The sequence below is a fragment of the Diplotaxodon limnothrissa genome, linkage group LG23, assembly GCF_057381915.1.
Source record: "Diplotaxodon limnothrissa isolate DT_005_m linkage group LG23, D_limnothrissa_male_GT1.1, whole genome shotgun sequence".
NCBI classification, from domain to species: domain Eukaryota; kingdom Metazoa; phylum Chordata; class Actinopteri; order Cichliformes; family Cichlidae; genus Diplotaxodon; species Diplotaxodon limnothrissa.
In genome coordinates this window covers 50,546,241-50,572,983 of record NC_140617.1, presented here as the reverse complement: position 1 = coordinate 50,572,983, position 26,743 = coordinate 50,546,241, and the positions used below count along the sequence as shown (strand labels likewise).

General features: G+C 38.8%; 2 protein-coding genes across 2 annotated transcripts; both read right to left on the bottom strand.

Moving 5' to 3' along the window:
- Positions 1–674: 674 nt before the first annotated feature.
- On the bottom strand, positions 675–1,344 carry LOC146609036 (nanos homolog 2-like). The gene has a single exon (XM_085348435.1). The coding sequence runs from the start codon at positions 1,342–1,344 to the stop codon at positions 844–846; it is 501 nt and encodes a 166-aa protein (XP_085204561.1). The 3' UTR covers positions 675–843.
- Positions 1,345–2,384: 1,040 nt separating this feature from the next.
- LOC146609035 (regulator of telomere elongation helicase 1-like) lies at positions 2,385–24,884 on the bottom strand. The gene is made up of 29 exons (XM_085348705.1): positions 24,783–24,884; positions 23,335–23,524; positions 22,382–22,475; positions 21,797–21,878; positions 20,328–20,388; positions 19,622–19,697; positions 18,198–18,282; positions 17,966–18,031; positions 17,067–17,223; positions 16,741–16,779; positions 16,579–16,651; positions 16,312–16,409; positions 16,128–16,183; positions 15,815–15,886; positions 15,529–15,610; positions 15,208–15,340; positions 13,680–13,793; positions 13,086–13,126; positions 12,494–12,579; positions 11,624–11,701; positions 11,396–11,473; positions 10,055–10,201; positions 9,810–9,925; positions 9,503–9,626; positions 8,857–9,022; positions 8,434–8,573; positions 6,599–6,809; positions 5,396–5,533; positions 2,385–2,443 (listed from the first exon to the last, which is right to left on the bottom strand). Exons 1-29 carry the CDS (start codon positions 24,882–24,884, stop codon positions 2,385–2,387), a joined length of 2,964 nt encoding a protein of 987 aa, XP_085204831.1.
- Between the last annotated feature and the right edge of the window lie 1,859 nt (positions 24,885–26,743).

Here is a 26,743-nt window from a genome sequence, read left to right as displayed (position 1 = left end):
AACAATTTTTGCTCATAACCAATTGACAGGGGATTTCTTAAAATCACCCCGCAGTTCTTCAGCTGAGACACCTGAGTTAGAAAACACAAACACTGCAGCTGTCTTTGTACAAACTTGTACAAACTCTGTTTTGACCTTGTATACTGTATTTCCCCAGCCCCTCTATTTTGAAACTAAAACTATTGAACCTTAATTCAATTTCTCACTTCACATAATCGTTTCACTTTTGCCTTGAAGTGTTACTTTTAATTTAATTTAATTATTTTTTTATGACGCATGTTCTCTGGTGAGTTCAGGTACATCTGTAACTTCAAGTGGAAGAGTTGCATGTGAGTTAAAAATTTTCTATAATACCAAAAAAAAAAAAAAAAAAAAAAAAAAAAAGACAAAATACTGACGTTTTTGTCGAATAATCTGTCTGACATGAGGGATAATATAGCATTTGCATTTTAACTAAAAGACTCGCGCACTGACACTATGGGCACATTTTTAGAAATCTATTTAATTCCACAGAAAGGTTAGCCACTTTAGTGTTTCACTTGTGACCTATGAAGTACCCCCGAAATTGTATCATATTAAACAACAACAACAACAATAACAACAACAATAAACACTCGAGGACTTTAAAGAGTTTAATTTTTACCGAGGTTTGAGAGCTCTCACCCCGGCTCGGGGCTCCACAGATGTGCTGGATGAGAGCTCCTTGCTGCAGACTGCAGCGGAGTGTTTGACAGTCAAACTTGAAACAGTCTTTGGAACTGAAACGGTCTCTGCCAACACGAACACATACCCCAAACAGTTCGGTAAATATGTACAGTTTCTCGCAGCTTCAGTTTTCAGCAGCTACCAGAACTTGCCTACCGTCTGCATCCTCCCAGCAGCCTCGCACTTCATCTGCGGGCAGTACTTGCGTGTGTGAGCGCTGTCACCGGTGGCTTCGCAGATCGGGCAAGTGTAGTTCCGGAGGACGGGGCAGAAAACTATCCCGTCGTCTGATTTGAGCTTGTGAGATAGGTACACCCTCGGAGTCTCCCCGTTCTGCTTGCATAAGCGGCAGTAGTCCGAGGATGAGGCGCTGCTGCTGGTGTCCGACGCGCTGCTGGTCGGACTGGACTGTGATGAGTTTTTGGAGGATTTCTTCCCCCGAGTGGAAGTGTGGACCTTACTCCAAGGGGGCGCTTGTCCCTTCTTTGGACGCTCGGTGTCTCGGTTATCAACCTCACGGTTGCTGCACAGTTTCTCGAACACTTGGCTCAGATTCATGTAGTCGTGCCACATGTTAAAGCTGTCCCCACCAGTGAGGATCGAGTTCTGGACCTCCAGTTGTCTCGGCATTGTGGTCATTTTTTGGCAGAAGTAAAACTGAGAGTGTGTTTGGAGCGCCTCATATTTATAGCTCACTGAAGAAGGTTTTAAAATGCAACAATGTTCGGAGATAGAGAGAAAAAAAAAAAGAACTTTGGTGCAGGTGCAGGTGCAGTCTTTATGTAGCTTTCTGGTGACCTTAAAAGAACCTTTACGAAGCCCGTTGACAGGCCTTTAATCGAATGATCGGTTGGTTGATTGATAACAGAAAAAAAGGACACATAAGATGGACATAAAGGACTGAAAACACCAAGAGCAAAATATTGCATCGCACTCATTTATGTAGTTTATTTTTAGATTAGATAATTTTGCAAAATAACGCAGCAAAATAAATAATAAGAGCCGGGATGTGCAGACTATTTAGCACTGAAAAAACTCCGTCCATGTGAACAGAATCAGGTGTTACCTTACCTGTTGATTAAATATCAAGACTATTTAGCAATAAGCTTACTTTAAAGGCTCGTAATAGGTGAACTGTCTTGGTATAGTTGAGTCACGCAGAGTTCATGGTCCATGTTGTGTTACTTGTTGTTTGTGTGTGTGTGTGTGTGTCACCCGATGACCCCTGGCGCCGGAGCGTCTAGACTACATTAGAGATGTGTCACAGCAAAGAGCCGCACCTGCGCTCAAAGAGAGCACATACATAGAGGTGAGATGAGGATAAATGGATAGATGCGGTCCTTTTTCGAAGCTGAGCGCACAGTTGTATTTCCTGCACAATCACACACGAAGTGAGGCTGTGTTTATGCCGGTTATACCATGAATATACACCCTGCAGGCACCACTTGTTTGTCAAACTGTTTATGAAGCAAAAGTCACATTTCTGTTTATTCACAAAGCAAAAAGAAGGGGGGAAAAGAGGCGTAGGAGGGGGTGGAGCGTGCGCACTAGCATACCGGCGACGGCTGTTTCCTTTCACTAAAAGGAAAAAAATAATAAAATGTGTACTTCACGTTACGGTTAAAACTGGGGTTTTTTTTGTGTTTTTTTAATTTTCATTTTATAGAAAAAATTTTTGCTCATAACCAATTGACAGGGGATTTCTTAAAATCACCCCGCAGTTCTTCAGCTGAGACACCTGAGTTAGAAAACACAAACACTGCAGCTGTCTTTAACTCGCGAGGGCAGTCATGGACGCAAGACCTGCGTCTCATCACTGTGTGCGTGCTTTATTTATACTTCTCTGTGTGTCTGTGTGTGTGTGTGTGTGTGTGTGTGTGTACAAATACAACAGAGTTATTCTAAGAATTCAGAGCTGAGGTTCCCCTTTTTCTAAATCTGCATGTTCTTACAGTAAGAGGAAGCTGTAAGTTGTTTATCATACAAGAGTTTCATGTCAAAAGTCACGTAGACATTTGCTTAGTGATAAATATTGTGTAAAGTGATAAATATTTTTTTGAAAACAAATTCTTTGAAGAAGTGTCCCTCACATCTTCCCACCTGCTTTCACTGCATAACAGCCCACCCTAGTGAGACAAGACCGAGTAAAAGAGCCTGAAAGGAGTTCAGAAGTGCCCTCAAGCACCAATTTTGCCCGCAAGCACCGCAAGATCCTTTGTTTTTCACAAAGATAACTGCTAGACTCCACGTACAGTGGTGAAGATGAAAATTTGCCACAGACCACAGCCACAGTCACGGTGTGACAAATAAAGCCAATAATTATTTCCCAGTTTGTTTGTTTTGTCATCAAATTGAGAAAATGTGTGTTTAATGAACTATTTGTACAATATAACATATATCAATAGGAGTACAAAAGGTCACAAAGGTCAAATAGTATTCTCAAGTGTAAGCTCAGTAATGGTCAAAATATTGCGTTTTTGTGACTGAAACTCATTCATGCATTTGTGTCATCACGCTTAGATTACTGTAATTCCCTGTTTACTAGCTTGGATAAATCATCTCTCTCTCGCCTCCAGACAATACAAAACGCAGCAGCCAGACTACTAACTCGCTCTACCAAGCGTGTTCACATCACTCCCATCTTATATTCTTTACATTGGCTCCCAATAGAGTTTAGAATTCGCTTTAAAATTCTTGTTTAAACATACAGAGCACTAAACGGCTCCAGATTACTTATCCAAGCTTCTTTTAAAATACACTGCTGCTTGTCATCTCCGCTCACAGACTCAGAGTCTCTTAGTTGTTCCCCGTACACGACTGAAGACAAAAGGGGACAGAGCCTTTCAGTCTGTTGCACCAAGGCTGTGGAACAGTTTACCACTACCACTACGTTTGCTTGACTCTGTGGATTCTTTTAAAAAACAGTTAAAAACTCTTCTGTTCAAACAAGCCTTTTGTTGATCTACATTTTATATTTTTTACACTAATTACATTTGATCTTTTACATTGTATATAATGTCTATTGATTTTATTGTTTATTTTAATATTTGTGTACAGCGCTTTGTGAATGTCTGTCTGTGAAAAGCGCTTAATAAATTAAGTTTACTTACTTACTTACTTACTTACTTACTGAGCCTGCAGTTCAGAAATTTAACCATTAGATGGAGTCATTGCCAAAGCAATGTCACTTTGAATTGGAGCATCACTGGGCTGACACTCACATTACAGAGGCAGACCAAAACACACACGATTAAAATAATGTATATAAACGTGGAGAGAGATAGAGGAGAAAAAAGCAACAAACTCCACATACAACATCCAAGTTGGAAAAAGCTGGGGAGTAGTCAGTGGTATCACATGTCCCCCCAAAGTCTGTTTTCAAGCATATCTAAATAGGCTTGTGACAGGGCCATTCTGTGTCATTCTGATCAATCCTGCAGTGCTGACTCAGTTGGCAGATGTGTGGTTGTTCTCACTATGCTACTCCCACAGGCCTCCCCTCTCCTCTTCCTCGTTGCCATTCCCTGATGAGTTGCATCCACAGGAATCTTGATCAGAGCGCCAGGGATTGGTCTTTTGAAGCTCTCAGGGTCCCCCTGTGATTTTACTTAGTTCTTCTTTCCCTGCTCTTCCTTTGGTTAATATGTTGAGGTTTGACACATCTCCAGCCCTTCTTGTTTTTGTGGTTGAAGTAGTCCAGGGAGGCACAGAGTCCTCGTGGAAACTTTTGATGTCCATCTCAGAGTGATGACATTGTACAAAGCTTTCCTTTCGTCTTGTTTTCTATAGGGTCATGCTGCTTATGCACAATGCAACCACCAAAAGGCAGCACTTGGCTGGATCTATATAAATTGCTAGAAAAACAGCAATAGTGCTCACCTCTACATGCTTCATGTTGTAAGTTGACAGTCCATGTTGATGCTGAATAGTGGCCTTAATGTGTAGATTATATAATTACTTAACTGAAATGTCCACTACAGGTTTATGTAGTTAGAGTTGGCAATCTTTCTTACAGAACATTTACTATGACTGATGTTAGTAGTCCTGTGTTTGTCCGTTATATGTCGTATGTAGCACCAGGGTCTCAGAGGAACGCTGTCTCACTTCACTCTGTACTGTAACACTATACATGGTTGAAATTAAAATAAAAGCCACTTGAATTGCCTTGTTACCTGAGATTACAGTTTACAGTTAAGCAACATATTCATTTGTAATTTATGGACCTTTTTTTTTATACAGTAGTGATCATGTTTTGAATGTTGATTCCAAGACAGCTTTTGTCTGTTTGGCTTTTTGTAATTTTAATTGTCTTTCCAATTTGCCAGAACACTTCTCCACAATCACTGTCCACATATACATACATACGTTCATAAGAACACAACTCTGAAGCCAAGCTGAGGTACGGGAGTCACTGAATGGCTGGTTTATTTTATTGAACGTTGAAAACATTTTTGTAAAGTTGTCCTCAAATGACAAGTCATCTTCTCTGCTGGAATAGGAGACATCCTGGAAGAGGTGATACGCCAGTCTGACATCTTCCACCCAAATGTCATCTCCAAACTACTTGGACTTGTCTGTGAGTAGATACACCACAAACTATAATATGACATCCACAGCAGGCATTTAACTAAAATTTAACTTGATCTGTTCGCACAAGAGCACTAAGTAAATATCAGATAATGTTTCTTACCGTTCTGCAGCATTACTGTATTCTTCCTATCCTTGGACAGAGTGTGATCAGGTTTGTATCCACAGCCCTGCCTTGCCATCTTCTGGCAATTTTCATCAAACCTCTTTTTGTGGTGTGGGCGAACAAAGTGGTAGAGGCCTGTGACACAAGGCAGCAATAGCAATCAACTACAAACTGTTTTAGCAATATTCCACTAACACACTGTTATATTGGTGCGAAATTATGACTTTGACATTGTTATTAGTATTGTGTAAATGTCTGATAATGAATACAGATATATTCAGTTTTTTAAAAGTAACATTGGTTGAGGGGTTCCTAAGCTATTGTGAAAAACTGGGCAAACTACAAAGAACGCAATGATCCTATCCACAGTACATAGTTTCATTACGTATACATATTATGGTAGAGAAATCAATTTAAGAAAAGACTGGAAATTCATATTGACCAACTATGATCTGCACTGTATCCAAACATGCCAGTTCATCCAAGTTGAGGTGGGCAAGCCATGGTCAACATGTATGAAGGCTGAAATTAAATATGGTGATGTTGATGGGACAATTTAGGAAATCACTGACTGCAAGAGATTTTTACCCAGTTATTAAAAACAATCCATGTTAACAATTATCCTGGTTTGTAGTGCCGACGTGGGAAATTTTTCTATTTTGTTTTACTATTGTGATAGGTATGAATGTGCAATTACAATAAAGAGTTCTCTCTCTATCTTGAATTAAAGCTCATTTCATCTTTACCATTTGGACAAAACACAACTTTTACAATTTTGTACTGTGCATGACCAAGTTGAAAATCAAAATCCCTGCTTGTTTCAATAAGTCAATGCATTCTGCACATATTTCAACTATTTTGCTGGCGTGAGATTTTAAATAAACAAATTAATATTAAAAAAATAATAATTTAAAATATTTCATTCAATTCGAAAGAGTTGAAAAAAAGATAATGACTTTAATGGATTTGTAAATAAGTGAATTGGTTAGACACATTTTACCTAGAGAGTAATATGAACTACTCGTAAATCTAGAAAACGTGTTCCGAGTTCAGACCTGTGCAAAGCAGGTATACTTCATAGATGTAGGTGAGAGAGCGTACTCTCATGCCTCCAGTGAGTATATTGTCATTCTTAAAGTCTCAGTGTTAACCAAGTGAGGTATTTTTGCAGCTATTAATTTATGACAGCAGAAGATTTACCATGTAGGAGATTCTGAGTATTAGTGTCTTTGCCTAAAAATGCGGTTTCAGTCAGCAGGTGATTCAGGTCATCAGTCTTTTTGTAGGTGTGCAGCGCCCGTATGATGCGGTGACAGCAGACCTCACTCAGGGACTTCTTCATGTCCGCCAGGAATGTCTTAGCCCTGCTGGGTTTACGTTCTTGAGACAAATCCTCAGGGACACCCAGCTTCTTCAATGACATTAGAAGAAACAAAATCTGAGCAGCATAAACTTTTTTACCACTATTTTACAAGTACAGAAATCAATCAAAAACTAAGTATACTTCCAGCTCTCAAGACTGTCTTCCACGTGCTTACATCTCTCACTACAATTCACAATGTTGTCTGAGAACATCACAGTCCATGGAGACTACTGCCTGACCTCATCTGTCAACCATTAGTACTGCAAACAAAAGTGGCCCAGATCAGATCCCCATCTGTCATTCCTACTGCACACCTACTCATGTATCTGGCTCTTACTCTGACTTATTTCTGCAGTACCATATTTCCTTTCTTGGCATGCTACCATGTGAGGTCCAAAAAGACACAATGCGAATACTTCTGACCTTCTCTATATACCAGATTAGGCTTAACATTATGAACCCTAACAGCTGAAGTGAAGAAGATTGATTCTCTCTTCATCATGGTACCTGTCTTGGTTTATATTAATTTCCAGTTTGCAATGGTCAGTATCTATCAAAAGTGGTTCAAGAAAGAAAGTGTGTGAACCAGCGACAGGGTCATGGGTGGCCAAGGCTCACTAATGAGTAAAAACTGGCCTATGTGTACTAATCAAAAAAAGCGACTGTGGCTAAAACTGCTAAAAAAGTCTTGGTTGATTCTGATAGAAATCTGTCAGAATACAGAGTGGATCACATATAAGTATGGGGCTACATAGCTTCAGACCAGTCAGGGTGATCATGCTAAGCCCTGTCCACTGCCAATAATAGGTAATTAGAATTGAATTATTTTTTTGGGTCATATTAATGACCCTCTCAAATGCCTTTTTGTGTGGCATGGTGCAGCTAGAGAACCATAAACAGATGCAGCATGTGAGCACACTTTCAATGGAGCCACAGTAGAAGATGATCATTACTTGGATGTTACTTTGAGATGTAAATTTTGCATAAACATTGTTGCAGATCATGCACACCCTTTCATGGAAATAGTATTCCATGATGGCTAAGCAAGATAATGTAAAATACGTTCAAAAATGTTTTGAGGAACACAACTCTGGCTGCAAACATATTGGTGCCAGATAACCCAGACGACCTTCAGAGGTCTTTTGGACTGTTTCGGAAAGTAAGGACAACCAACACAATATTAGGAAAATGGTTATAACGTTATACCATACTGGCATACTTCTCTGTTAACACTCAATGCAAAAAACAAATCTAGTTTTCGTGCCTTAGCATACCTGAAACAGATTGGTATATATGCACCAAGAATATATATCTTCCTTAGCTGCTGGTATATCTCATCTACTTTATCCTGCTGTAGTTACTATAGTTCTGCACATCCTAAATAACTGTACCAATATCCTTCTTCTCTGAGCGATACTCTCACTTTCCAAGACTATGTTAAACAATCTGGTTAAATTTTCACTGCTCTCCCTCCTATACATCTCCATACCTCCACAGGTATGTCATTTGTACCAACTGCCTTTCCAATTTTCATCCTCTTCAAAATCTATAGTAATCCCCCCTCACACATACACACAGACACACACACACACAATTACTCACACACTTTGTCTGTTACTCATGATGTGAATTAGTACTTCTTACACTGTGACAATGTCAGAAAATGATCTACCTTTTGCTCTCGCATGTCCTCTTCAATGGTATTGCTGGCTTGCTCCAAAGCATCCAGCAAGTTGAGTGGTCTCCTGTTATTGTGCAGCACCTCATACTGATTAAGGAAATTGGCCATGTCATTGGCTCCATTCTTCTCATCTGATCACAAAAAAATAATCAAGGACTCACATTGGGGCAGCTGTACATTTTAAAACTAATATTTGCATTTCTGTAGGTTTCGGTTTAACTGGCTTTTAGTCACTTCAATTTATACCATTTATTATTGAACTCATTGTTTCTAATGTAGTTTTTCTCCATTTAAACTCAATGAATTGTAAAGACATTCTAGTGAAATATATCTGGTATAGCAAAAGCACACCTTGATCTTTAATATGCTAAAACGAAACATAGCAAAACATCAAACCACATCCATTGTACTAACTGAGTCTCCTCCTCTTCAAGCTGGGAAGGTATGTGTCCAACACCTTGGCCTTCTGGGTGTGAGAAGTTTGCAAGTAGCGGCGAGAAGTGGAACTGGAGGACTGAGTGTCTCGTGAACACTCAGTCTCGTGGTTGTGTGCTGGAGCCTTCTTCCCAACCACAGGCCTCTTAAATGTTTAATGCACACACTGTCAGGAGAAGCTGACCAACTGACCTGCAAACAACTTTCATAAAAGCGTCTACACATTTTACTGCACATGCAATGATATGATATGTTAGCCGATATTTATTATTAAAAGAATCCGACAACAAAGGTTGGCACGGTGTTACAAAAACCCATAACTCTAACTTTATTATAAAAAAACTGGCAGAAAAAACTAGAAATCAAAGTTCATTAAAAGTATATTTTGGCGAGATAAATAGTGCCATAGACATTAATGAAAATACTCAAGGTAAATATTCACATTTTTAACTACTCTGGATTTTTTTTGTTTTAAATCACAACTCAAGTTTCCTATCTTTTCAGAGCTTAAAAAACCTACCCACAAATCCGGATTACCAACAGTACTATTAGCTGGTTCCTTAACAAAACTGAATAATGAAAGAATTTGCAGCATTGTATGAACTGTGCAGGTGCGACTACCCACCATTTTTTGTGCAGTCCTGAAGAACTGAGAGACATCACGGACGACATTGCCAAAGGTGTCATAGAGGCGCACATAAGACCTCACCCATGATGGAAGCATGGCCCGGGTATCAGCATTTTTAAATCTGTTGGGAAACTTTTCATTTTAGTTTAAGAATACTTTTTTACATTTTCAATTAATAAGGTGAACTAAGCACTTAATTGAGAATTTTTTAAATGTGAAGCTTCGGAGACACTGTCTGGTATAGTGGAGAATGTTCCCTCTTGTATGATGTTACTTAATTAAGTAAACGTGGTCTATATCTGACCTCTGATCACACAAGAAGATCGCTCCATAGTCTTCCTTGTGACGAATCACTCTACCAATGGCCTGATTCACAGCTCTGAAAGCCTGCTGTCTGTACCAGTCTTGCCCTGATAAGTACTGTTCACACACATACACACACACACACACACACACACACACACACACACACAGAAATCCAACTACCGTTATACGACCAAGCAATCCTTTAGTGTACCTCAATAGTTAATTTTGTTGATTTTCTTTCACCTTTTGCCCTACAGAATTCTTTTGATTCATCTCATCCAAAAATTGCATTTTCAGGACAACGCGAGGGTCTTTTTTTGGAGGGAAAGGAAGGCCAGTAATGATGACACCCCGACCAAACATGTCTGCAAAATCCAGACCCTCGCTCGCCTAAGACAAGAAGATATAATTACATAGCAGCTTTGAGAGAAAGTTTTTGTGTAACCCTACATTAAAATGAAAGAGAATCCTAACTCCATATCTACGTTTTCTTAAATGTTTATCCAATTAGTCACAGCCATCATAGAAAAAGAGGTAGGTTGCAAAATGGAAAAACAGCATAAAACGGTTAACAAAGAGAGATATTCATGTCACAAAAATGAACAGTCATTCCCAAAACATTGTATGGTAATACACTTGTAAACAAAAGAAAAAAAATTGCCTGATGTTGACACAAGAGGACAAGGGTACCAAAGATATGACATGTCCTTTGAATATCATATACAATTGTGATCAGAAGTTTATGAACACTCATCATGGGTATGAATGTCATGATTATTTTGGGCTTCTAATGATTTCTTTCAACTGCTCTTTTTCCAGGTTGAAATGGTTTTACAGCATTCATCTATTATGACTTGAACATTATTGGATGCACTACTTTAAATTAATTGAGATTTTATATTAATCGCACAGGGTCAAAGGCATATAATAAACTCAAATATCAACAGACATCCACTTAAATCTTTCATAAGGTCTTTGTCTTTCAAATTGATGAGGTCAAGGCCATTAAACTCATCAGTGATTGTGATTTATTACAGCTGGAAGTTTCTCTTTGCAAGCATAAAAAGGACAAATATTCAGAACAACATGAAAGTCCAAGGAACTCAGTTTATGTAAATTGGGAAGGTCTCTTGGAACCATTCTGAACTGCAATTCCAAGATCATTAGTTCAAACAACTTCAATTAAATACAAGATATTCAAATGACTCACTACTTTACCATGCTCTGAAGGGGGGGACTCTAGGATATCAACAACTACAACATTTGCAGGTGTCCACATAGATAAGCCAAATGATTTCTGGAGAACAGTTTTTTGGACCGAGAAAAACAATGATCGAGTTGTTGTCCACAATTACAAGGTGTGTTTGGACGAGTAAAAGTGAGGGCTTAACACCTAACAACACTGCACCAACTATCAAGTATGGTACAGATGGATGATTTGTACGAACATTCATGATCATGATGATTGTATGTAAACTTCTGATCACAACTGTATACCCACACTATACAGCAAAAGTTGGAGCTGAAACATGACAACAGAAAACATTGTAGGACTTTTGCAGAGTCCATGGACAGCCTCCTCACCTTCCCTCGACACACACCAAAGAAGGCTCCTCCTTTGGATCGGGGATCATTGACTTTGGTGTAATAACCATCAATGACCTAGGAATAGACAGAAAGAAGCTCAATTTCTTTCAAATCTTTAGATTTTTATAACTATAAAAAGCTTAGGATATTTCTTCAGATGTGAAATGTTTAAAGAGGGGTTCACAGCCGAGTGATAAGACACCTAAAATATAAATAAATACTAACTTCATTAAAGGTGCCCTTCTCTGTAGGTTCAACAAACATGGGCTTTAACTTCTCAATGCGGTTTGCATGTCCAGTAGCCTGGTGATAACACATATACACACGCAGGAAATTACTTTATACAGTAACATCTTAGATTGTTATAAATGATTAAATTGACTGTGGAGTACCTCACTTAAAAAGAAAGAAAGAAAGAAATGAGTTCATACTGGTTAAAAGGCTTTTTACTTTTAATTATTACATTTATATTTTGATATCTTTACTATTTTTTAAAATATGCACACTGTACCCTTACGCACCCTGATGGCTCCCCGCCCCACCAGCTTATCGTTGTGGAGGGGTTTGTATGTCCCAGGTATCCCAGAGGCTAAATTGTGAGGGGGCTATTTGCCCCGTGGTAGGGTCACCCATGGCAAACTGGTCCTGGTTGAGGGGCCACACAAAGAGCGATTTAAAAGGCCCCTGGTAATAGAACGTCAAAGGAACAGTTCCTACTACCCGGGACAGGGTTACCAGGGAGAATGCTGGACAGACCACGTGAACGTAAGGGTATAGTTAGAAGTCCACAAAACTTTGAGAAGTTTTGTGGACTTTGAGAAGGGTGTCTGGCCCATTGCTCCGGGCCATTCGATCCGTATACGACTGTTGCAAAAGCTCGTCTGCATGGCCCATCATCCACTGGAAACAATAGCAGAGTTGTCTGTATATTAAATTTCCATTAAATGTATTTCTAATTTGCTAGACAATACAAAATATAATTCATGGAGAAAGAGAACACAAAACATAAAAGTGACTAGAAAAGCTAAAAAAAAAAAAAAAAAAAACCCAAACCCTTATGGTTTTCCACAGGTGATTCTGCTGAATTACACTTACCCTCCAGAATTCCAATGTTTTTTCCATTGAAGGAAAGGAAGGGAAAAATACTAAGAGTCCATGAGGAACCAGACGACTCAGGTTGGCTGAGAAAAGAACACAGGTTACAAAACTGTATCACAATCAAAACCAAGGTAACAATTAAGTTTAAAATCCAGGCATCTGTGAAAATAGAATTTATGAAATTTAACAGAGTTAAAAGTTAGCAGAGAGTTAGCTTGCTAGTTTCCACCTAAACATAGTACGCCATGTTCTGATCGAGAGATTTCTAAAAAAAAAACATTACAACATACAGCCGAAGGATGGACGCTAACTTTTTTTTTTTAAAATGGGCTTGTTCAGATTGAATAGAACAAGATAAAAGCCTTAAAATGTGTTAAAAACACAACAGCCTCAATAAATGCAGAGTAGTTTGGGCCCGGAAACTGGGTTCAGGTACGTCATCACTTAATGAAAAAGATAATAAGCAATATGAAATAACCATGAAGATCAGAGCATTAAGTTAACAGTGTTGCTGATGTCAGTAAGAAAAAAAAATCTCCTTAGAAACAGCAAAACCAAACAATTTCAATACTGTATATTGTGATCTTACCAACAGTGTTGCCTAAAGATGCCATGTTTTCAGGAACAAACCTGTGACAGAAATTTAAAGTTTGAGTTTAGCAATCAAGTAAAAACTTCACAGTCAGAACCAATGTAGGTATATATTAGTTCTGTCAGCGTTCACACGTTAATCTGGCGTTAACAGGCTTAAACGCGTTAAGGCAGTCCTCACAATTAACATGAAAAATATTTTAACGCACTCAATCCATCTGGAGTGCAGAATATAAAACAGTATGATTGGTGGGGTGTTCTTTCTAATACTTATCTTGCAATACAAAGTGCATAGAAAAGACTGTTTTCTTGAATTAGTATTATATAAAAATTAACTAAAGTCTTACATACACATAAAAGGATTTAACTTGACTTTATAATAAATCAAAACATGAGAAAAAAATATCGTTACACAACGATAATTGACTCCAGAAGTCAGAAAAACTAGCAAATAAATGAGCAAATTATAAGTTTTGCCATGCACCTTAATTTGTATTTAGGCATATGGCAAAACATATTTCATTTCAAACAACTGCAAATTTCCAAAGTGACCTGTTAGAAAGTAATCATATGCTAAAAAAAGAATACTGACCTTCGATCAAACGCTGAACTTAAGGGCACTCCATCTGGGCCTTGTGCAATGACGCCCACAAAGATCTGGTCGCGCTCAATCACATGGCTGTTCTCCAGACATACTGGGAATTCTCTGTAAGAGGAGGAGCAGAAACTCACTGTGATCAAGTTTTAGGTTTACCCCGCTGTCCATGCAGCAAACAAAAGTTTAGTAGTAATGCTACTTCATATGATACTTCATGATGAATTTCTATTCAGTGAAGGACAGAAAAATTGGAGGTTACAACATTTTCAAAAAGCATTACACTTACAGAAAACCATATATGTTAGATGTATTAGACAGAATTTTTTGAAAATGTAAAGATAAAATGCCGCAAATTCATCGGCATGTGTCATACTGACTAACTCCACTCTCAAGAATCCTGCCCATATTTACAAGCTGCTACACTCGTCACTTTAAATAACATCAAGGTCAATTGGCATTCTCTTTCGAGGATGCCAATGTTCACATTTTGGACAGAGAGGACAGATGGTTTGAAAGAGGAGTGAAAGAAGCCATCTATGTCCACTGTGAGCGACCATCTTTGAACAGAGGCGGGGTTTACGACACCAACTCTCTGCCATCTATAATCCAGTTTTGAGATCCTTCCCAGACGCCTTAACGCCCACTCACATCCTGGGCCATCTGACCTCAGGAATTCGCATGATAAGGTGGGGCCAGGTTTCACAATGAACACACCCGAAACTCTGGCTGATTGGGACCCACACCCAGTTTCCCACCTTGGCTCAGGCGACTAGAGGATCATCAGGGGGTCCTTTTGTCCCTCTGTGGGGGGAAACTCCCACTAGGTTTATATCTGGGACTCTCCACCATTTGACCTTAGAACTGAAGAAGCTTCTCGGATGAGAGGTGAAACGTCTTCAAGCAACTTAAAGAAGTCCAGACGCTTTCCTTTGCAAGCTCCTTTGACCATCAAGGTCAATTTAACTCTTTCAACTGTAACTTGTAAATTTAAATTGTTATTGATCCTTTTACTTTAGTCATAAAGTGTGTATTTGTTTCTTACTCTTCTTATATTTATTGTTAGTCATTTGCACTGCATGGAATTGGAGCCTCATCGTCTTGTCTCGCTATATACTACACTGTATATAGCAGAGATGACAATGCCTTTGGATGCTAACAAATTGTTAGAGGATTACATAGATCTGTGTATTGTCAGAATCATTCTGATTTATTCATAGACCATGTCAAACAAGTTCTCCTGGCTATAAAATGAATCATTAACTTTTATGTTGAGCATCGTTCAATTGCTAGAAAAATCAAATAATGAACAGAAGATTTAAATTATGAGATAGTGAACAGTTTCTACATCAAACAGCAGTTCACTGTAGAAAGGGTTTAATTCTTCTGTTCAATGTTCAGACTAAACAGGTATAAAGGTGATTGTTTTTTTTTATTTTTTTTTATTTTAAAGTAGTTGCTACTCAAGCTGGTGTGGGAAAAATGTAATTGTGCAGCAGGGCAGTCAGAGTGACAGCTAACTTACATTCTCATCTCAGATGTGAAAGAAGACAGGGGCGATAGGGTACCACTTGTCAGAATGATGCAGCGAATGCCTTGATTCACCAGATCTTGCATACTGAAGGCCGGAGAGAAGCACCAGTAACTCAGAATATTTCCTGCAATTTCCAGAGAAACACATCACATTTACCTGTAGTACGAATCTTTCATACACTAATAACGATTGAAACTATAACTTTTAACAGGGTTCACACTCTAGCGGAAATATATAAATGGTATTAATAAAATTCATTCTGTCAATGTGGATCCATGTAACACAACAATGCATCAGGTTGTGCACCGTTACCTTGCTTTTTTGATGAACCTGAAGCCCACATATCAACACTATGTTTTTTTGAGTGAATGCTGGTGTCCCGATGGATATGAACCTGAGCCGAACAAATGACAGAAGCTCATAATTAGTTATTTAATTTCCAAGATTTCTTTTTAAATTTAATATACCGGAACAATGGTGATAGTTGTGGCAAAGATATGCTACTTTTAGCTGGTTCCAATATGAACACGAATTGTATCCCCCCCCCCCCCAAAAAAAAAAAAAAAAAAAAAAAATTCCATTGACTTAATGAACACACCTTGAAATGAGCCGTGTTGGTTTCCATCTGGTGTAGTTTCTCCTTTTCTGACGGTTCACCACAAAATACCAGCTAAAATAACAAAACAAAGGGGAACCTTCAAACATGCCACAAGGTGATTAAATAACTACTCTTTATACAACGAAGAGTAATGAATTCTATAATTTTATTGACTGTCCTCAATCAAATCTGTTAGGCCACACAAATAATATGGGACCAATGCATATTAATTTTCACTCAAAAAGACAAAAATCCCCCCCCCCAAAAAAAGTTTAATATTGACCAAATTCTTTAATAGCCATACAAAGTGTACCTGTATGATATCAGAAAGCTTCTGGAGTCCACTAGTATTGAGAAATATTCCTGGCTCTGAGGAGAAACATGCATCAAACAGGTCATTTGTTAATTAGTTGCACTGATCGGTATAATAAAACTAGCCAATGTTACAAATGATAAATGATGTGATAATGTGTCTAAGCCAAAATATGATGCCTTACGTTGTGCCAGGTATCCAATGATGTGCTCCAGAGCTTCATAGACTGCTGTCTTGCTGCTGAAGGTCAGATTAGCTTTTTCGAACACCTCATAGATGAAGCTAAGACACAACATAGAGACATGCAGTGCTTATTAGGTTTATTATAACAGTTAAGATTCAGAATCATTCTCTCAGCAGCTTTAAGTGAGAACCCGCACTACGGTTAAGGTACTAACTACAGAGACATTCTATGACCACACTTTATTTGTTCTACCATGCTGTCACCTACATTCCAGGTTTGGTAATGCCTTGATCACTTGGATCATAGGCATCAATGGCAGCTTCCAGATCCAGTAGTATCTCTGTTAAAGCAGAAAATAAGTTTTGAAAATTAACTCTTGTCACAAACCAACAGGACGACTGACTCCGCAATACTTTAATAAATACTTACGTTTGATTTTTGCAATGGTGGACAAACCTAATTTGAAACCTAAAACAAAAAAAGAAAATATTAAAAGACGTGCAGCTGACAATCCTTTACTTGCTTTACAAAACAACAAAAAATTATTACTATTAATAATTTAATAAGGCCAAGGCTAAACTAAGGCTAATAAAGTTAGTGAAGACTTAAAAGGTAGAAGTAAATCCAAACTTATACAAGTATACAAGTAGCCCAAAATGCCATGAAATTTATACATAACTATACTATATTCCATGGAAAACTCTTTTAGAAACATGTATATAACCTGAGAAATTGAGACAAGTAGGTTTTCTTACCAGAAGCGGAGGTTTCTCCATGAAAGTCTACATTCACAGAGTCTCTGTGGCTGATTTCTTTAGACTGCTCCACAAGCAGCCTGTCCACAGCATTAATGGCTGAGGCTACATCGTAGGGAGTGAGATCAAATGATGTTGATTCTTCACATGTCTTTTCCTGCAAATAAAAGAAGTAAAATTTCCCGGAGGGATTAATAAAGTTTTATCTAATCTAATATAATATAAACATTGCTACCCCAAATTGAAAGGTCTGCAAACGTTCTCTTCATGTTTGAAAATGGAATATGTATCAGCCTATAAATAATAGTGATCGCACCACATTGTGTTTTATTTATTACAAATTGTTTGTAAAGCTTAAGTAACTGGAAATTTTAATACATTTCACTTCAACTATTATGGCATGATGATGACATTAGTACTTTAGTATGCCCAAGAGTACATTTCATACAGGAGTTTGAATTTATGTTTTTTAGGTTCTTTAATTAATAAAAGAAAATATTTGTTCATGTTTAAATACTGTACACTGAGCATTTTGTGAAATTGTAGATCTACTGTAATCAATCACTTGTAATGCACAGTAATGACATGGGATTTATTAAAAAATGCATTTTTTTGTGAAGCTATGCTGTTCAATATCTGGCTTGCAAAAGGATAGTTCATTAATGTGAATTTGTGCATGTACTTGTATTTCTCTACACTAAAACAAAAGGAAAATCTGGAAGCATTTGTTTTAATATGTGCTTAGGGTTTGAGCAGCCCAGCGGTCTTTATTTAGGCTCTATGTGGCATACAAGTTAAAATGAATTTGAAAGCCTTAGTAGTGGGTCACTTCTGGTCTTCGAAGCTTTAATTTAGTTTACTTAGTGAATACATTTAACAAAGGAAAGATATAACCATACCACATTGTGAGCCTCGTCAAAGATAACCACAGCTCCATTCAGGTCGATACTGAGTGCCTTACGGCTCTGTGGAATGGAAAGACGGAGAGAGCGAGAGAGTGGCAGTTGAATATTAGGATTCATGGAAATTGGAAATGACAGTGCCAATCATAACACTAAAGTCTCTTTCAATGCTCAATTATGGTCACATATATCATCCTGAGATGTAATGAGGATGGATGACTGAGCTCACCTTTGGATCTAGCAGGTAGTTGTATGGCATAAAAATGACATCTGCTTCTTGTTTCAGTGAACGAGAGAGGTAGTAAGGACAGACTCTGTGGAAAAATGTGCAAATCCGAAATCAAATACATGAACTTCAAACAAAAACAGACCCATCCTGATAGCTGGGTCTAAGTGTAGCCAGGCCTATATAACATCTTACATCCTGCTACTGTGTGTTGGATAGTCTCCGGGGAGCCATTGCACACTCTGCAGTTTCGGTCCTGTGCGCTATGGTTGACTCCTGGCTTTATTGAAGTGGTGCTTAGGGCCTATTGTTGTGGTGCCACAATCAGAGCCTCTGTGCTGTCCTTTAAGCCAGCCTTTGCAAGTTGCCATGTCAATGGTGCGTGTGCTAGAGGGATTGTGCATGACAATTCCTTATCATGTATTTGAGTCACCCAAGCAGCTCATCTCGGGTGGCCCATCTTGCTAGTGTCTTCATGGATGCTGAGGGTTTCATCCTGAACTCACTAATCACCTTGCCTCTTTCTATTGGTTGGGGTGCTGGAGTTTGGGTGAAGATCTCTATAAACTGTGAGGACACCGTATGTCCTGATATCAGTAGCCTATATAAGGTGTCAGTGGCCATTTTATTATTTCGGCTATGGTACACCCAGGTACTTTTAGATTGTTGATTTGACCACTCTTATTTATTTTTGTTTTCGACCTCTGATGGATTTCTTTGGGTTTTTTCAGCATTATGATGTTTCTCCTTCAATTGTATTGATATGACTTTGGTCCTTGTATTGAAAGTTTTAGTGAACTGATACAAAATACAAATTCAACACTTTGATCAACTCTAGATCTTTTTTCTGCTTAATTTGTCATGAAATGATGAAAGACCAGTCCTTACCTGGCCATGAAACTGTCTATCAGTCAGTTATCCAACTACTTTTAAACTGCTAAAAATAGAGGACGATGCATTAAAAATGGCTGCAATTCCTAAACGGTTAACACCAAATATCTGTTAAGCCCCATTCATTTTGCAAGTCACTTAACCCACTCCACCCACTATAATGAAATGCCTCTATTTTGTAACATATTTATTGGGTCACCTCACTGTTCCAATCAAGAGTTCAGCTTAACTTTAAGTTGTGACCCATCTATAGATTACCTACAGGGGTTTCACACTGGCTACAGTTTTAAAGGGTTTTGCTGGACAGCGCTAAATAGCATCTTATACTGAAGTAAAGAGGATACTACTAATCAAGTGACTGATTAATAAAATACTATTTGATTCATTAGCTACTATTAAGACAATACTTTGGTGTCACACAGAGACATACCCACCTGCCAATGCTGATTATTTCTTACCAAAGTAAGAAAGTGCAGAACAGAGACTTATTAGTGAAACAGAAATTTACAAAAAAAAAGAACACATCAATTACACACCTCTGCTTGTTGCCAAATTGGACCAAATCCTCCACATCAAGGATAGAACTAACAAAGTCTCTATCAGTGCTCTTTTCTAGAAGAAAAAAAGAAGATCAAGCTTAAGATTGAGTATTTATAAGATAAATTGCTATAAATCACTGATGGAATAGAATAGAATAGATTAAACCTTTATATTCCCAGAAATTAGAAATTTGGGATGGTTACACAGCTCTTATAGCAAGACAGATATAAACACAAGTAGTCCTTTATACACAAGAAACCAAATTCATATGTGCAGATAAAAATTTACAGAGAGATGTATAAAAATGACACGTGTCAAGTTTCCTGTTTTCTATCAAATGGGGGATTTTTATATAAGTTATAGAACGGCGTCATAACAAGTTATTATAATTTGCTATCCTCGAAGTAACAAATGCATGGACCACATTCTCAACATAACAATTTTCATTCAAATTTTTACAGCCACTAAAAGCAGGCAGTAGACATTTCATTAATATCCACATTTTGGACATTCCTGGACTTCAAACTTCCTCACAGTAGTACGTGAGGCCAAGGTTGTGCGATACATAGAAAGTTATTAGTGTTGAATAATATAATATTTGAATGATATATGTAGTCTGTACAACACAAACAAAAAAGGTAAATTACATGCTTTTCTAGACTATTATGCTACACGGATATAGTCACTCTGTTAGACCATTACCTTCAAGTTTTTTGTAGTAGACACATGACCTGGTGGAAACTTTTCCTCTGCACATATGAACCTGAAAAACAAAAAAATTGATTCCACAATAAGACAAAAATCACTAACTATCTACCCATAACCCGTTACTTATCATTTTTTTTCCACCAGCTAGCTCATTGGCTCATTTTTAATAGTACACATACAGACATTAGAAAGGATAGCGTCACATATGTCTTTTATGCTTTATTCCACACACAGTTAGGTATTGCAAGTTATATGTAGACTGGCACACCCAGGCACCATAAATCACTGGAGAAGAGGAGACCCGTCTCTGACCTTTGGGACTGAGAGGGCCTGCGGGGGGAGGCCTTGGAAGGTGAATCTTCATGTGACTGTTACGTGAAAAACACGGTTGAGACACTCTTGTTGCAGATGTAATAACTATTTTTTGACATGCTGGTGAGGTCTTGTAAGATGCCCAAACCACCTCAACTGGCTCGTTTGAATGTGGAGGAGTAGCCTACTTTAAACTCTGAGAAAATTTACCCTGGATAGGTTTCCCTGTTTGACACTGAACAAGTATAACAAGTTGGTAGAGGCACTATTGGCACGCAGTAGAAAGACAACTACTAGCAAATGGCCTGAGCCCACCAAAATTAGAAAATTGTCATGATGTAATGTTGTAAATATTTAAAATGTAGAAGCAGTAGACACCTATTGCAGCATAACTAAGGGAGGATTCAGGGTCACTTGATCCAGCCCTCACTATACGCTTTAGAAAAGAGGAAGGTTTTAAGCATGATCATAGTCTCCGTCTCCTGAATCCAAACTGGAAGCTGGTTCCACAGAAGAGGGGCCTGAAAACTGAAGGCTCTGCCTCCCATTCTACTTTTAAATACTGTAGGAACAACAAGTAGGCCTGCAGAGCGAGAGCGAAGTGCTCTAATAGGGTGATATGGTACTACAAGGTCATTAAGATAAGATGGGGCCTGATTATTTAAGACCTTGTATGTGAGGAGCAGGATTTGGAATTCATGTAAAGGGGCTGGTGTGGTGGCCGTTGGTTTCATTGAGCTGCTTCCACAAAAATGAGGAATTCATCTTGCTCTCAGATATAATAAAGCTCCACCGTCTTGAACTAGAGCGGGCGATAGTAGTGCTTGTGTTCCTGAGATCTAATGCACACTGAAGGCACCACACCAACCAGAACCTGCAGCAGGTGGAGAACTGATTTTATAATGCTACTGTTGGCGGCTGACCAGAACAAGGATGAAGTTACTGTTTCGAGTGGAAGTCCAATAGAATACAGTTGGCACAACTGATTTTTGTTCTTTGTGAATGTAGTCAAACTTTAAGTAGATTTTCCTCCTTTTTTTCAGCAGTGAGCTTGAAGAAATTCACTGTTTTGTGTTTAAAACAATTCATTAGACATAGCAGTTAAAACATCCCATTATATTTATATCTCTAATATTGCCTTTATAACTTACTTTGACGTGGTTGCTCTTCTGACACATGACGTCCTGGTTAATACACAACTGCTCTCTTGAGCCCATCACACACACCTTTGGGCTGAATCGAAAGAGACATGGGAGAACTGGTTTACCACAAATAGCCAAAAAAACCAGAACAGACAAAAGGTGCTGCACTCAGTAAGACTTCAAAATGATTATAGCTTATGTAATAACCCTTTAAAGCACCAGTAGTATTTGGTTAATTGGGACTTGTGTGTTGCTTTTTGAGATCTTTTAGCCTGTTAAACTTTGTCAGATACATTCTGTTATTAGGTTTCAGTTATCAGGCCTGAGTGTTTTTTTGTGAAACTGAACTCATTACACAACAAAACAAAATAAAAACGGTAGCTATTGTACCATTCCAGGATCAAATTCAGCTATACTAAAATGTATACTGTAAACCTGGTAATTAAAATTTGTATCTCCCTAGTATATACTAACAGTAGGGGTTTGGTGTCCTCATTACACCATGATCACAAAACCTATTAGAAATGTTGTTTTATATTGTGAATAGCTGTCATTCAGACAATCATGCATGATCAAAAAGTTAGAAATGCTTACCTGTATGAAGTGTTCTTTAACTCATTAATAACCTGTGTAAGCTGAGAATGTGTCCTCGTTGCATATATGATCTTGGGGACATCAGTGTAGTAGGCTTGACAACAATAAGAAAAGACAATTAGGGCTTTATACGTTGCTGAAAAAAATTAACTGAACACTTTTTAACATAGTATACCATCAAGTCAAACTTCTGGGATATTGGGCCTCATTTACTAACAGTGTATATGCGCAAATCTGTCTTTGAAGAAATTTGAGAATTTATGCAATGATCCAAAAGAACACAGACAATACAGTTTGAACAGATTAAACAGCTGAGCAATAAATATGCAAAAGTTGCAACATGATGTATATTCTAAACTTCTATATCAGCCTTCTGTCCAGATTGACATTTCTACAACAGCTGTTTTCCCAAAGCGAGAGACTGAGCACCTGCCACAGCTATTAGCTGTGCTACCACCTCATGGAGCCCCTGAACACCAAGCTGAGCAGCCTCCTACATCTCAACCATTCTTTGTACGATTTGAATGCATAGCTGAAACATGGGGATGACAACCCATCTTGACAGGGAATGGAAGAAGGACATCCTACCAAATATTGACTTACAACCTTGTTAGAGTAGTACAAATGCTGTCTTGAAATATGTAGAATATTTCCATGTATGTTTGGAAACATTACATGTTTGAGTGAATCGTTAAATCCTATTTTCCTAACAAAATATAAAGTGGTTTGAGTGCTCAAAACGAGTAGAAAAGCACTATAGAAGAAGCAGTCAATTTACCATTTATCAAAATATAAAGAAATCAGTGCTAGCTCATTTTCTATTGCATAGCGATGTAAGCACACAGCATGTCTTCGTAGCTTATATCCTTTGCGTTTTTGTATATGTATCTGTTATTCTTCTTTGACAAGTAAAATTACAAATGACTCTTGATTTGCAGATGATACAAACATACATGGTTTGTCACCGTCAGCTGTCCCCCAGGAAGACATAGGTGTGTTTGGAAACATCTCCTGGCCCAGCCTCTCTGCCATCATACAGGTAGACATGGTGTCCTTGAAGTTCTCCCTCCAGGCCAGGGTGGCACACAGCAGGCACAAAGTCTTACCTGTGCCTGTTGGGCTCTCCAGAACCCCATTGACTTTCTGAAATAACCAGACAGGTAAAGATATACATCAAATAAAATAAAATAAAAAACAAACGGAGAAAACCCAAAAACACAAATTGTGATGGTAACAACATTAAAATATTAGAGACTTCCAGGTATTAGACTACGCTTTTATGAGCAAAGATTTGGCATTGTGGAGAAAGATCTCCCTTTTAGCAGAAAGAAATATCTAGCAGATCAGGTTCATAAAAGGGCAGATATCTGCACAGATCAGTTAAAAGGTAAGGTGAAAAATAAATAAATAAATAAAACAGCACAGCGTGTGTCAAGATCCATTAGGTGACAATTGTGTACAAGTTTGATCAAACTCTGACCAGCACTGTAGAAGTAGAAATTCTTGTGACTTGTGGCTGATATGTGGATATACACCTTGCAATTGCATAAACTGATCAGACCTTTGGCCAGATGTGTAGTGTGGTGAGAAGTAGAAAAAAACTATCAGAGAGAGTACACAACCACATGTTTAGTGCAAAACTGTCTCGGGAGCCTAACATAAGGATGGTTCAGGTTCAGTAAGCTTTCACTGCCAGAGCAAATATTTTATGATTGAAAAACATTGTAATCATTCATACACATGAAAAGGCAGATTTTTAAATCAGTTCTTGATTAAACATCGGGGGTATTTGAGCTGTTTGTCAGCTGTCAAGAGCCAGGGTAAACCCAAGACAAGTCAGCAGAGTGCTATTTATTGTATTACATAGAAACTGTAAAGAAATTCTAAGGACAGGTCAATGACATGAAGCCTCTTTTGTCATATGTTTTTTTCCCCATTATTATCATTATATTATGTGAAGCTACATTTTGGACAAGCAGACGTCAGACGGCTTGTCTTTCGGCAAATGGTAAGCATGGTGGCTTCATGGGGCTTTGGAGCGTGATGTCACGGGAGGGGGTGTGACTGCCGAAGTGCCATTTTAGCAGGCCAAACAAAGGGCTGAAGGAGCGAAAGCATCAGCAATGGCTCGCACTTAATGTGTTGTTGGTTGTTAAATCGCACGATCGGGAAGGGAATAAGCTGGAAAATCGGCTCTATTTTTATTATTTCCCCACCTGGAAGCATCATGAGGGAGCTCGTGTATCAGATGTTACCAAAAGAAGTCATCTAGCCTGGATAGCAGCTGTGAGACGAGCTGATACTTGCAAGAAATGTGTCAACTCCAAAGCCCAGCAGCCATGACTACTCGGTATTGCCCCCATTTCCATCAACAGACATACACATGACAGTCGATTCTTACCTCCTGAAGACATTCGATTACTTTGTTCATGTATGCCTTCTGAGATTCATACGGAGAAAAGGGGAAATTCACTGTCACTCCCCTAAGAGTCAGCGAAGGCATCCTGTCCTCTGACGATTTGTAGAAAGCAGTTCCCAATCGCGCCCAGTTTTGTCAACGCCTACGTAAGGACGATCGCTATTGGCTGTCCAAGAAGTCGCGAGATAACTAATCCCATAATTTACTTAATTGGTCCTGCCTGAGCATTTGTAACAGACACTGTAGGAAAGGGAAATAACATTGTGGAAGACACATAAAGTGAGTTAAAAAAACAACCTAAAAGCGTTTAGAATACATTTTGCAGCGGAAGTATGGCGTCCCGCTTGCCCTTCACAATAAGAGCATTATAGCGGATTATAATGGGGGACGCTTTTATTTTGTATAACTACCGGAAGTAGTTCCTGTGTACTGACGCTAGCTGGGTAGCTAGCGCCGCGTCGCTTAAAAAGCAGCCGGGCTTGTCTTAAACTTAAGAGGCTGACACTCGCTAAACCACCCGATCGCTCGCCAAGCGACTGTTTCACACTGGACTTATTTTTCGTTAATATGGGCCGATAATTCCTTTATTCTAGTGGTATGCCGGGAGTGGTGCGGCCTATTCGGATTAACGTAATGATGACACTATCAACGGCGCGCGTCAGTCCGCCCCTCCTCCAGTTTGAAATTGACCTTAGAAGACACCGTAGCGTATGCTGGACCCGCATGCATCTGTCCACCTCTCCTACGTTTTGAAATTGAGATTTGAACGTCATTTTCTGAAGTATTCGGAACAACAGTGTAAGGTTTGACAAGGTAAGTGTATCTCTCTCTCTCCGGTTTAAAATTTAGCTTTGAAAGTGATTTTTTAATGTGTCTGGGTGATTCTTTGTCGTGGTCATGTTCGGCAGATGCTAACGCTAGTTAGCGGGTATTCAGCCGAGGTCTACAAAATGATGGTATCTACAAATGAGGTATCTACAAAATGATGGTGTGGTTAGCACTTGGACCAGAGGTATCGTTTGTAATTAAAACTTGTAAGAAGCGAAGTGATTTTTTTCTTTGTATGTGTATCTTGGCGATCGCGATTTTTTTCATGTGACTGGGTGATTCTTTGTCTGTCGTGGTCATGTTCGGCACCTAAAGCTATTTAGTGGATATTAAGCGTCTCCCGGTTTGAAAGTGATTTATTTATGCGTATGTCTCTCTGCCTGGATTGGAATTTATGCGTGTTTGGGTGATTTCTTTGTCTCGTGGTGAAGCTGGATGCTAAAGCTAGTTAGCGGGTATTCAGCCGCGGTCTACAAAATGATGGTATCTACAAATGAGGTATTTTAATGAATATTTTAATGCAAGTTTCCTGTTTTATTGTGAAGGTCCGCGTCGTATGTGAGTGTGATCAGTTTACGTTTCCCCTGTCCCGTCAGCCCAGATTCCTCCCAGCTGTGTTGCCCTCCTGTCTCTCAACCCCTGATTACTGGTGTGTGTATTTAAGCCCTGTGTGTTCTCCTGCCTGTTGCCGGTTCGTCTGTGTTCCTCCGTGTCAGTCTGTGTAACTCCGTGTCAGTCTGTTACCCTGTGTTCCACGGAGTCCTGTTCCTCGTCTGCGTCTCTCTGCTATTCATCATCCGTTGTCATATGCTCCCAGGTCTGTTATTTTAGTTCTCCCAGTTTAGGTGTCTTTAGTTGTTTGTTATGCCCCACTGTTTGTTTGCTTCTACACCTCTGTAAATAAAACCACCGGTATCTCATCCACTGCCTGCATCTTGGGTCCTCCTTCTAAATCCACACGGCTCGCCTCGGCAGCCGTGACAGGTTGAACATGTAAAACTTGCATGTGCCATTCTCCTCATTTTTAAACTTTAAAACTTGTTTTAAAACTTTTTTTTCTTTAAGTTTTTTTGGGGGGGTGGGATGGAAGCAAAGTTTGTGTGTGGATGTATTGT

Coding starts and splice junctions, on each gene's coding strand:
- LOC146609036 (XM_085348435.1), bottom strand. CDS start 1,344: ATGACCACAATGCCGAGACAACTGGAGGTCCAGAACTCGATCCTCACT.
- LOC146609035 (XM_085348705.1), bottom strand. CDS start 24,884: ATGCCTTCGCTGACTCTTAGGGGAGTGACAGTGAATTTCCCCTTTTCT. Junction 18,283..19,621: donor CAATTTGGCAACAAGCAGAG/GTGTGTAATTGA, acceptor ATTTTTCCACAG/AGTCTGTCCTTACTACCTCT. Junction 16,780..17,066: donor TGGAGAAACCTCCGCTTCTG/GTAAGAAAACCT, acceptor TTTTTGTTTTAG/GTTTCAAATTAGGTTTGTCC.